This window comes from Salmo trutta, chromosome 9 (assembly GCF_901001165.1).
Source record: "Salmo trutta chromosome 9, fSalTru1.1, whole genome shotgun sequence".
NCBI lineage: Eukaryota > Metazoa > Chordata > Actinopteri > Salmoniformes > Salmonidae > Salmo > Salmo trutta.
In genome coordinates, this window is record NC_042965.1 from 8,278,163 (window position 1) to 8,290,069 (window position 11,907).

Here is an 11,907-nt window from a genome sequence, read left to right on the forward strand (position 1 = left end):
CCAGACGTGACACTTTGCATTCAGGCCAAAGAGTTCAATCTTGGTTTTATCAGACTAGAGAATCTTGCAGGCTGTCATGTGCCTTTTACTGAAAAGTGGCTTCTGTCAGGCCACTCTACCATAACGGCCTGATTGGTAGTGTTGCAGAGATAGTTGTCCTTCTGGAAGGTTCTCCCATCTCCACTGTGTTCTAGGGGACCTTCAATGCTGCATAAATTGTTTTGTGCCCTTCCCCAGATCTGCGCCTTGACACAATCCTGTCTCGGAGATCTACTTACAATTCCTTCGACATCATGTCTTGGTTTTTGCTCTGACATGCACTGTCAAATGTGGGACCTTATATAGACAGGTGTGTGCCTTTCCAAATCATGTCCAATCAATTTAATTTAACACAGGTGGACTCCAATGAAGTTGTAGAAACATCTCAAGGATGATCAATGGAAATAGGCTGCACCTGAGATAAAATTAGAGTCTCATAGCAAAGGGTCTGAATACTGTTCTCTTGTTATACATTTTCCACAAACAAAAAAGCTGTTGACGTTTAGTCAATATTGGGTATTGTGTGTAGATTGATGAGGAAAAACATTTATTTAATCATGTGGAAAAAGTCAAGGGGTCTGAATACGTTCTGAATGCACTGTCTATATATATTTATAAACTGGTTGGTTCGAGCCCTGAATGCTTATTGGCTGACATCCGTGGTATATCAGGTATATACAGTTGAAGTTGGAAGTTTACACACACTTAGATTGGAGTCATTAAAACTTGTTTTTCAACCACTCCACAAATTTCTTGTTAACAAACTATAGTTTTGGCAAGTCGGTTAAGACATCTACTTTGTGCATGACACAAGTAATTTTCCAACAATGACATTATGGGAAAATGAAAAGAAATCAGCCAAGACCTCAGAAAAAAATGTGTAGACCTCCACAAGTCTGGTTCATCCTTGGGAGCAATTTCCACACACTTGAAGGTACCACGTTCATCTGTACAAACAATAGTACGCAGGTATAAACACCATGGGACCACGCAGCCGTCATAATGCTCAGGAAGGAGACGTGTTCTGTTTCCAAGAGGTGAACATATTTTGGTGCGAAAAGTGCAAATCAATCCCAGAACAACAGCAAAGGACCTTGTGAAGATGCTGGAGGAAACAGGTACAAAAGTATCTATATCCACAGTAAAACGAGTCCTATATCGACATAACCTGAAAGGCCGCTCAGCAAGGGAGAAGCTACTGCTCCAAAACTGCCATAAAAAAGCCAGACAACGGTTTGCAACTGCACATGGGGACAAAACTCGTACTTTTTGGGGAAATGTCCTTTGGTCTGATGAAACAAAAATAGAACTGTTTGACCATAATGACCATCGTTATGTTTGGAGGAAAAAGGGGGAGGCTTGCAAACCAAAGAACACCATCCTAACCGTGAAGCATGGGGGTGGCAGCATCATGTTGTGGGGGTGCTTTGCTGCAGGAGGGACTGGTACACTTCACAAAATAGATGGCATCATGAGGAATGGAAAAGTGTATGGATATATTGAAGCAACATCTCAAGACATCAGTCAGGAAGTTAAAGCTTGGTCGCAAATGGGTCTTCCAAATGGACAATGACCCCAAGCATACTTCCAAAGTTGTGGCAAAATGGCTTAAGGACAACAAAGTCAAGGTATTGGAGAGGCCATCACAAAGCCCTGACCTCAATCCCATAGAAAATGTGTGGGCAGAACTGAAAAAGCGTGTGCGAGCAAGGAGGCCTACAAACCTGACTCAGTTACACCAGCTCTGTCAGGAGGAATGGGCCAAAATTCACCCAACTTATTGTGGAAAGCTTGTGGAAGGCTACCCGAAACATTTGACCCAAGTTAAACAATTTCAAGGCAATGCTACCAAATACTAATTGAGTGTATGTAAATGTCTGACCCACTGAGAATGTGATGAAAGAAATAAAAGTTGAAATAAATCATTCTCTCTACTATTATTCTGACATTTCACATTCTTAAAATAAAGTGGTGATCCTAACTGACCTAAGACAGGGACTTTTTACTCTGATTAAATGTCAGGAATTGACTTTAAATGTATTTGGCTAAGGTGTATGTAAACTTCCGACTTCAACTGTATGTATGTATGTATGTATGTATGTATGTATGTATGTATGTATGTATGTATGTATGTATGTATGTATATATATATATATATATATTTGGAACTCAGTCGGGGTTTCAACTTACTATTGAGAGTTAGAATTTTTCTCTCTGCCCAATGACAAAATAAGTAGAATTGAATAAAATTTGTTACAAAATTGCAACATTTTCTCTCCACCTCATAGCAAAATGTGTTGAATTGCAGGAAATTAACCGCTAAAATGGATTGGGCAAAAAAAAATATTTGGGCCCCTAAAAGGCTAGTGCCAGCTCTGACTGCATGTGTGGGTATGGATGTGGGTTCGCAGACCCACGAGCCACTGCAGCCCCTCATGATGAGTTCAGATTTTTTTGTGGCCCCTACCCCCATCAAAGTTGCTCATCCCTGCTCCAAGTTATGGGGGCTCCATTTGCAACATGTAACATTTTGTGAAAACATTTTATTCCGTGACACAATATGCAAAGATTGTAACTTTTTGTGTCCATAAATTCCAAACAGTGTCTGCATTTTGTGGACAAAGTGCAAGTGTGTACCACGCCTCTTTATCAAAGATTTCTATACAAATTGTATCTTTACTTTTCTTCGCCATTCATTATCCCCACTTTCCTCTGCTTTTGCATTTCTTCTAAAATGCACGTGAAGAGATACAAGCAAAAATATCAGAGGAAGGTTTTGATACCATCTCTGGTAGAAGTGACTTGCGTACAGAAACACATTCATCATGCAATGACGGTTCAAAATATAAAAATATTATTGGAAAAATACAAAGATTAAACATATTCATATTCGTTCACAACAAAATGATTATTTCAATTGATTTAATCATTAAAAATGTTTTGTTTAAGAATGTAAACTAGCCTGTGTCTGAAGGTCCTTGCCATGTCGCCCAGCCCCTCCTCTGTTCCCCCTCTCTCAGTCATATCCCATCCGAGTCAGTGTTGCCACTTCCACTGCTGTTGTCTAGGTGACAAGGTGTGTGTTCCTTCCATGTGGGCTTTGACCTGAGGACACGTTTCCTGTTGTTGAAGGATGAAATTATTATTTAAAAAATTCTAAGAACAAGCAGCATAAAACAAGCCTCGTTACCGTACCAAAATCACTCCCATGCATAACCCCTATGGAGACAATTTATGACAAAATACAGATTTCAACAAATGTTCCCTGAAACATATGAACCAACCTTCTGTAGTAGTTACACCTCGATCTGGGCTTGCTGCAGCCTAAGACCTCATCCACTCTTTCCTGGCGCATGAAACAAAGAAAAATAAATTTTCAATACACATTAACTTCATATCGGTTTCCTTTTAAACTGAAACAAAATTTGACGTGTGTTCCATCCAGATGGAGAGAAGTGATTTCAGTTGACACGACTACTGATAAGTGGTTTGCTATGTACGGTAATAAGAAAACCTCAACTAGTCAAGAGATAAACAATTGAAGGTACTTACTGTTGAGATATTCTCCTCCCTGGGCCCTCCTGCACACAGCTGGTTGTCTTGCGACGCAATGCACACATACTCCCCTGATGTCGGACTTTGCAGCTCCACACTACTTGCTGTGATAAAAAAAAATTAAAAAGCTAACATAGAATGCTAGGATTTCAAAAAAGCACGGTCAAATCACATCTTAAACTAAGCTCATGATTAGCCAGAGCACAACAACTAGAACTTTTCTGATCATTATTGAATATCTTTTTTGTTGTTGTGATGGTTATTTGTCACTTGTCATGGATTTCTTGCCTTTGGTTAATTTATCTTTGCAGTCTTCCTCACTGGTCTGGCTTTTCTGTGGAAGAGAACACACGGGAAAAAAAGCACACTCAATCTAAAGTGGGTTGCAGAGACAGGAAAACACATGAGTTGCCTAAACAGAAACACCGATTTCAAAAGTAATAATACCGCATTGTTATAAATCAGGAAGCAAATTACATTTACAATTTCTCCAAGGAAACATCCTCAAAGTCTGACGTCTGAGACTGAAAGACGTTAATTCATGTAAATATGTTTCCAAAATCAAAAGGCTATCCTAGGCTATCCTTTCCCAAAACGTTTTATGGAAACAATTAATGGAGAGAGAATCTGAGAAGCTTGCAATTCAGTGAATCCAGTAATATTCTAGGTTTGAATTAAAACAGATCTAAATGAAAGCGGTTGGTGGAACCCATTCTCACATCATGTTTGGAGCAGGTGTGTCTGTGAAGCCTGGTCTGTAGTGCAATAACCTCTCCCTCTGTCCGGAACAACTGGACCTGCAGCTCATCACAGCGCTCACCCAGCTCCCGAATCTGTTTCCGGTACTGGTCCTTATCCTGGAGGCTCCGGCAATTCTCCTGGTGGTACTCCTCTCGAGAGGCGATGGCCTATCGCAACAATAGAGGAAAGACAAAACAGGGGCTTTGGTTTGCTTTGCTGTAGTGGTTTATATGAAACAGATGGCAAGTGTGGTTGGATGAACATCTGATCACAACCACGCAGATAGTCAATTCTTTCATTTTGACCAAACAGAAGTAAACTCTTTCGGATCAAATTAAAAGAAGCACTACGGGACGAATCTTAGCCTTCACTTGAATTTTCACTTAGTCATGCATTGACATCAATGCATGACTAAGTGAAAGGGGAAGTTAGGATTTGCCACGAAGCCAGTGAAGTCGTAGAATGACACAGTTCTAGAATCATAGCATGTTCACCTTGTCTCTCTCCCTGATAACCTCATCCATCTGTTTCAGGATACCCTCCAATCGGTCACGATACATTTTGGCATCCTTCTTCAATGTTGTGCATTTCAAGTCAAGAACCTCGTTCGCCTCCAAGTACTGCAAGAATAAATCAAACTTACTTATTACAATTAGAACAACAGAACTTTCCCCATCACGGGAAAACCCAACTTGCACAATTTAACACACAGGCAGCTATTCCAATGAATGAGGAACAAGCTTGGGCAGATGACAAAAATAAGGACATTTATGTATTCCGATGCTGAGGATCAGCATTCTGAGGAAATAATGTGATTTGTGTTATACATTCTGCACCTGTGTTGAAAGAGCAGTTGAATAATTTATATTTAAAAAAATGCTAATATAATCAGTAGTCTTCTCTACAACTAATCCTAAACAGTGCTCATTGTTGTGGAAAAATATCAGGTTGTGATGTATACCCTATTCCGCAGTGCCTCAGCATCGTGCAGATCTCTGCGCAGGGTGTAGATGTTGTCGACCAGCTCCTGGTGCTGAGCCTGAGAGTGCTGCTTGTAGTCCTCTAGACTTTCAGCGCTCAGCCTCTCTTGATCCAAGGGGGCTGGAGCTGTCCCCTGTTGGGACATAAAGATGAATCCTGTCACACTACTCAACCACACTACTGTACCGGCCTGAATCGTACTGTTGCAGATTCAGATATTTTCTTTTCACGTTGTCCTTTTGAGCAGAGTTCCCTCAAACTATAGTGGATGCGTAACCAAGTACCACAGTACAGCTCTGCTCTGCTCAGCACGACTTGGCTCAGGAGTGCGAAAAAGGTACAATTGTGCATCTGAAAAATCACATGTACTTTATTTGCAAATACATTTTTCTTGCGGCACACCAAATGGCACTCCTAGTTGTTATTCCAAAATGGGTCCAGTGCAGCGCATTGTCCTTTTTATTTCACTGCATATCCAAACATTTGTTGAGAAATGATCACTGAAACTGATTGAGGAGAGATTAAAGGTACCTGAGCAGACGCCTCCAGTTCCTGGACGCGCGCTGTGAGCAGATGATTGTGTCTCTGGAGCTGCAACATCCTGTCCTGACTGGGTCTCTGCTCCATGGCATTCTTCAGTTTCACAGTTCTGATTTTCGAGTCGCTCTCTGCGTTCATCAGGCAGTGCTTCAGCTTCTCTATCTATTGATCAATAAAAATCCCGTAAAAACTGTATTCGCTGTTGCTGATTGAGTTTGTGCTGTTCTCTAACAAAATGTGTCAACATGTATGACTGCAGAGGTCTTTTTATACTGAAAATGTTAACCATTCGTACCCCCCCCCACTCCCCCCACCATCTCACCTCCAGCTGCAGATCACGGTTGGACATGAGGGCACTGTTCTTCTCTTCGCTCAGCTTGGTAACATTGTGCATTAGGCTGTAGTTCTCATCCTTCAGGTGGCGTACCTCCTCCCACTGCCGGTCCTTCTCTTCCCGCATACGACGCACACGCTCCTGTTGCTTCCGCAGCTCCCTCTCCCTAACCTGGTGCTGGCGGACAGCGTCCTCCTGCGCGGCTACAGCCGCAGCGGCCTCTTGTCTGCGCCGGCGTTCCTCCTGCAGTCCCTTCTGCAGACGTGTGACCTCATTCATCAAGAACTGAGTCAGTCCTGACTCACCCACCGTGTCTATGATGTCAGAGAGAGGACAGTATGTTATGCAGTGGAGGCTGCTGAAGTGAGGACAGATCATAATAATGGCTGGAAGGGAGTAAATGGAATGTCAAACACATGGAAACCATGTGTTTGATACCATTCCGCTCCAGCCATTACCACGAGTCCGTCCTCCCCAATTAAGGTGCCACCAACCTCCTGTGATGTTATATTACGGTAAAATCCATTGTCACAGTCAGACATTGGCACTCTGAAGGATCTGAGCAATACATTTAACTCATAACTTACAAAAATGTATAAAAGCTTGAATGGAAAATACACAACTTTTCTACAGACAGATGGTTCATAGCTACTCACCAACTAGTATAGAGAAGACCCGGGCAGGTTCTTTGCCAGTAATTTTGCGATACAGTTGAGGATAGTCCAGCTCCAAACTCTCGAGGAATGCCACGTAGCCTTTGTGTCCAGTTCTTTGAAGAATATCCAATAGTGCACCTGTGAGCATGAATCGGAGGTTTAAAAGTAAGGCATGGACATGCATTTCAGGTCATCTTTATTTGGCAGATTATCACATCTCTCAATGGCTGAACTTATATATAGCAATCTTCTGAGATGCGCAGTGCAATTGCAATAAAGATGACCTGGAATGCAACTCAATTGTTGTAGTTCAAAGTAAAAAGTGGAACACTTGACCGTTTTCTCAGTAACCTGAAATAGAAGACAGTGCCTTACCTACTTTACGTCGGCGGACGACCAGATTGGGGTCATTGAATATCTGCTCCTCATCATCACAGTTTAGCACCTTGCACTGCCGCAGGTAGGGAGTGATTTGCGACGGCTCAATGGTCTTTATCAGCAGCAGTCTGTATTCCTCCAGCTGGACCCAGCACTCCTCATCCTCCATGTCTGACACACTGACTGTCAGTCCAAATTGTCTCTGGGTCCCTGCTGGTCTAATAACTCCTTCACTAAGGGTTTATCAACTTGGTGCGAACTCTAGTTGTTAAAGTGGCTACAATCCAAATGTGGAACTGTTAAGTGGAACTGCTGTTTTATGATGCAAGTCAAGTTCCTTTTTTGTAGAAGTTATTTCAGTTTTTCCATTTCCCCCATTTCACAAGTATTTGTGCTGAGACAAACTCTTCAAGAAATGTTTAATAGGGAAAATGTAACAACAGTAGTGACTTCTTGAAAAGGTGTTAATAATCGACCTACCAACATACAGCATGTTCCTTTTTCCTAATAAGCCAACACAGAATTATGGAGTGATTAGAGTGATAGAGTATTGGCAGTAGCACGGACATCTGCAGTTACTCACCCTCTCCTTTAATGACTTTGAGGCAATGACTGACTGACTCGCTCAATAATTTTCTTTCATCTTGTTTGTTGCTAAAACAGTTCTGGTGATAAAACGACTTAATTACTCTAGTTTTGAAAGTTAAGGTAAAATCATGGATTTTCTTCATTGCAAATAATATTCAAAAAAAGTTCCACATTGAGTATTGACTAGTTTTTATATACACACATACAATATAATATTAATACATTTATTAACTAGGATTGCAGAATTCCAGTAACTTTCCCAAAATTCCCAGGTTTTCCCAGAAATCCTGGTTAGAGAATGTCAGATTTCCTGCTTATTCCCTCCTGATCCCGGGAATATTTCAGCCAGGATTTTTGGGAAAGTTACCAGAATTTTGCATCACTATTAGCTCATGAAACCGCACAATTGTTCGTTTTAGGCTAATAAACTTTTGCATCCTGGATAAATAAAACATTTGTTCACAGGCAGAGAGGTGTGCCCCTTTGAGGACATTTCTGGCCAAACTTTGACCACAATTAAACCAACCTGCCAGATTATAATGAGTGTTATAAACCAGGTGATTTGAGCCCTGAATGCTGATTGGCTGAATGCTGTATTATTTCAGACCATATACCATGGGTGTGACAAACAATTACTATTTACTGGTCTAATTACAATGGTAACCAGTTTATAATAGCAATAAGGCACCTTGGGGGGTTGTGGTATATGGCCAATATACAGTGCCTTCAGAAAGTATTCAGACCCCTTGACTTTTTCCACATTTTGTTACGTTACAGCCTTATTCAAAAATGTATTAAATAAAAAATAATCCTCAGCAATGCAAAGTACCTGGATGCAGCCCTTAGCCATGGTACTTTAGACAGGTGTGTGCCTTTCCAAATCATGTCCAACCAATTGAATTTACCACAGGTGGACTCCAATCATGTTGTAGAAACATCTCAAGGATGATCAATGGAAACAGGATGCACCGGAGATACATTTCCAGTCTCATAGCAAAGGGTCTGAATACTCAGACTGGAAATGTATCTCCGGTGCATCCTGTTTCCATTGATCATCCTTGAGATGTTTCTACAACTTGATTGGAGTCCACCTGTGGTAAATTCAATTGGTTGGACATGATTTGGAAAGGCACAAACCTGTCTTCAGTACCATGGCTAAGGGCTGCATCCAGGTACTTTGGGTTGCATTGTGCCCAAGAACAGCCCTTAGCTGTGGTATATTGGCCATATATACCACACCTGTTCAGGCCTTATTGCTTAAAGTATTTTTTGCAGATTTCTACTACACTGAACAAAAATATGAATGCAACATGTAAATTGTTGGCCCATGTTTCATGAGCTGAAATAAAAGATCCCAGATATGTTCCATATGCACAAAAATCTTATTTCTGTCAAATGTTGTGTTTACATCCCTGTTAGTGAGCATTTCTGCTTTGCCAAGATAATCCATCCACCTGACAGGTGTGGCATATCAAGAAGCTGATTAAATCGCGTGATCATTACACAAGTGCACCTTGTGCTGGGGGACAATAAAATGCCACTCTAAAATGTGCAGTTTTGTCACACAATGCCACAGATGTCTCAAGTTTTGAAGGCGTGTGCAATTGGCATGCTGACTGCAGGAATATCCACCAGAGGTGTTGCCAGAGGATCGAATGTTCATTTCTCAACAACAATCCACCTCCAACGTCATTTTAGAGAATTTGGCAGTACGTCCAACCGGCCTCAACCGCAGACCACGTGTATAGTGTCGCGTGGGCGAGTGGTTTGCGGATGTCAACGTTTTCAACAGGTTGTCCCATGGTGGAGGTGGGGTCACGGTATGGGCCGGCATAAGCTATGGACATCAAACACAATTGCATTTTATCGATAGCAATTGAAATACAGATACCGTAAAGATATCCTGAGGACCATTGTCATGCCATCCATCCGCCGCCATCACCTCGTGTTTCACGACAATGCACGGCCCCATGGCATACGGATCTGTACACAATTCCGGGAAGCTGAAAATGTCCTAGTTTTTCCATGGCCTGCATACTTACCAGACATGTCACTCACTGAGCATGTTTGAGATGCTCTAGATCGACGTGTATGACAGCGTGTTTCAATTCCCGTCAATATCCAGCAACTTGGCATAACAATTTTAGAGGAGTGGGACAACATTCCACAATCAACAGCCTGATCAACTCTAGGCAAAAGAGATGTGTCGCACTGCATGAGGCAAGTGGTGGTCACACCAGATACTGACTGGTTTTCTGATCCACGCCCCTACTTTCTTTGAAAGGTATCTGTGACCAACATATCTGTATTCCTAGTCATGTGAAATACATAGATTAGGGCCTAATAAATTCACCCCATTTCCTTATATGAACTGTAACTCAGTAAAATCTTTGACATTTTTGCATGTTGCTTTTATTTTTGTTCAGTATATTACGGACCATGAAAATGGGTATATAAACTGTGATCTGCAAATAAATTGTTGAGGGTCAACTTGAGCCAAGTGCTCTGAAGATCCATCCAGACATTTATTTTTAAACAAGTAGAATGATTTATTACAAAATATGTACAAGTCAACATAACTCTCTCTTTTCACAATATGTATAAGAAAAATTCAATTATGAACAAAAACAAGTACAAATATGAACCATTAGTTTAGTGCAGTGGTCACCAACCGGTCGATCTCCAAGGCATTCCTAGTTGATCACCAACCATTTCTGTAAAAAAACGGAAAAAAAACTAAGCCATGCTATTTTTTTTTTTTTGCACTGTTGGCAGTAGGTGCACTTGATTCAGCAGCCCTAGCACAGGGAAGACTGTTTTCCCATTTTTATACATTTCGTGTGTGAAGGTAGAGCAAATCAAGTGAACCTATAGGCCTGCCACTAACCAATCAGATAGATCACCATGTCTGCAGTGTCCTTGTGCCTTAGACTGTAAAAAGAAGCCTTGAACTCACAGCAAAGTTGATACTGTCAGAATTAAAAACCATGACTCGAGAGACTCAACAAATACAGCAAAGAGCTGCTGTTTTTCTAAGTTCATGTTTAAGTTATTCAGCCCTGTCAACACTTTTATAAGCCATCATAGAATGCACGTTCCCCCTACTTCCAATCACGCTGCAATGAATGAGTATAGAAAAGCATTCCGATAAGCTTATTATTAGCCGCTTGTCTTTAATATTGAGGAATATTTCACTTTCTCTGGTTATAGGAGTAACAACATTAATTTGTGCACGAGGCAGAAATAATGCAGTGCAACTTGACTTTTGCCATCAGCTGGAAGACTGTGTCCCCTTTTCTCAGCAGAGGGCGGGAGAGCGGAGGGATGGCGAGTCGGGTGAGAGGAAGCCTCAGAGCTGCTCCTTCTCCTCAGATTGACCATCAGATGCAAGCCATCAGTCCAGTAAAAAAATAAAGGCAAATTATGCTCACTCAGCTGTGTCTCACAAGTAATAAAACAAATGATCTATTACCAGTGTGATGCTATACCAAATGTTGTGTGTGATAGATATATTTATTTTCAAACTGGTCTGAGAAGGACATTGCCAGGGCAATTTGAACAGAACAAATATGCAGTGATAATGTATTGGGGCCTATAGCCTACTGCACTAACTTCATGGCTACAGAACTGTTTTTAACTGGTTAATGTTACATAGGCTTACATTTTTTTAAGTCATGTTTATTTAAAATATGAGCAGTAGATCGGCTTGCATTTTGACTCAAAGTGATCTTAATTCAGAACAGGTTGGTGACCACTGGTTTAGTGCAAATTCAACAGCTTAAAATTCGTCTGAACTATTCCGTATTGAGGGAAATAGAACACATCTATCCACTGCTATCAATTCCAGTAACATTGCTTTCTATGACAGTGACATCACAACAAAATTGGCAAGAACTTTCAAACACAAAACCTGGTTAACCCGTAAAACCACACGTCATTCCAAAACGACTCCATTTACTCTGTCCGTGTTGAGGTAGCGACTTTTATTTCTTGTGGTGATTCCAGAGAAGAAGGTGGCAGGAGGTCCTTTTCCGTCAGTGCTTAGCAGAGGAGCCTGAGAAAAGATCATAACACAAGCTAAGCGGTTCAGTGAAA

The 11,907-nt window shown here is 41.2% G+C and overlaps 2 protein-coding genes across 3 annotated transcripts in view; both read right to left on the bottom strand.

Moving 5' to 3' along the window:
• Positions 1–2,562: 2,562 nt before the first annotated feature.
• LOC115199787 (caspase recruitment domain-containing protein 9) lies at positions 2,563–7,540 on the bottom strand. Its single transcript, XM_029762220.1, has 11 exons — positions 7,222–7,540; positions 6,847–6,984; positions 6,179–6,504; positions 5,848–6,018; positions 5,297–5,449; positions 4,830–4,955; positions 4,314–4,502; positions 3,883–3,928; positions 3,592–3,698; positions 3,324–3,385; positions 2,563–3,159 (listed from the first exon to the last, which is right to left on the bottom strand). Exons 1-11 carry the CDS (start codon positions 7,391–7,393, stop codon positions 3,060–3,062), a joined length of 1,590 nt encoding a protein of 529 aa, XP_029618080.1. The 5' UTR covers positions 7,394–7,540; the 3' UTR covers positions 2,563–3,059.
• A 2,661-nt stretch (positions 7,541–10,201) lies between these two features.
• Positions 10,202–11,907, bottom strand: part of LOC115199788 (snRNA-activating protein complex subunit 4) — a 31,367-nt gene continuing 29,661 nt past the window's right edge. The window contains exons 25-26 of one of the 2 annotated variants that reach the window (XM_029762222.1): positions 11,723–11,866; positions 10,202–10,526 (exon numbers count right to left, since the gene is read on the bottom strand). In XM_029762222.1, coding sequence (XP_029618082.1) covers positions 11,747–11,866 — 120 coding nt within the window. In that variant the 3' untranslated portion in view covers positions 10,202–10,526; positions 11,723–11,746. Of the gene's footprint in view, positions 10,527–10,561; positions 11,867–11,907 lie in introns of those variants that run through there. The other variant, XM_029762221.1, reaches the window with a different exon arrangement.

Coding starts and splice junctions, on each gene's coding strand:
- LOC115199787 (XM_029762220.1), bottom strand. CDS start 7,393: ATGGAGGATGAGGAGTGCTGGGTCCAGCTGGAGGAATACAGACTGCTG. Junction 6,985..7,221: donor CGTCCGCCGACGTAAAGTAG/GTAAGGCACTGT, acceptor TCATGCTCACAG/GTGCACTATTGGATATTCTT. Junction 6,505..6,846: donor GGTCTTCTCTATACTAGTTG/GTGAGTAGCTAT, acceptor CTGACATCATAG/ACACGGTGGGTGAGTCAGGA.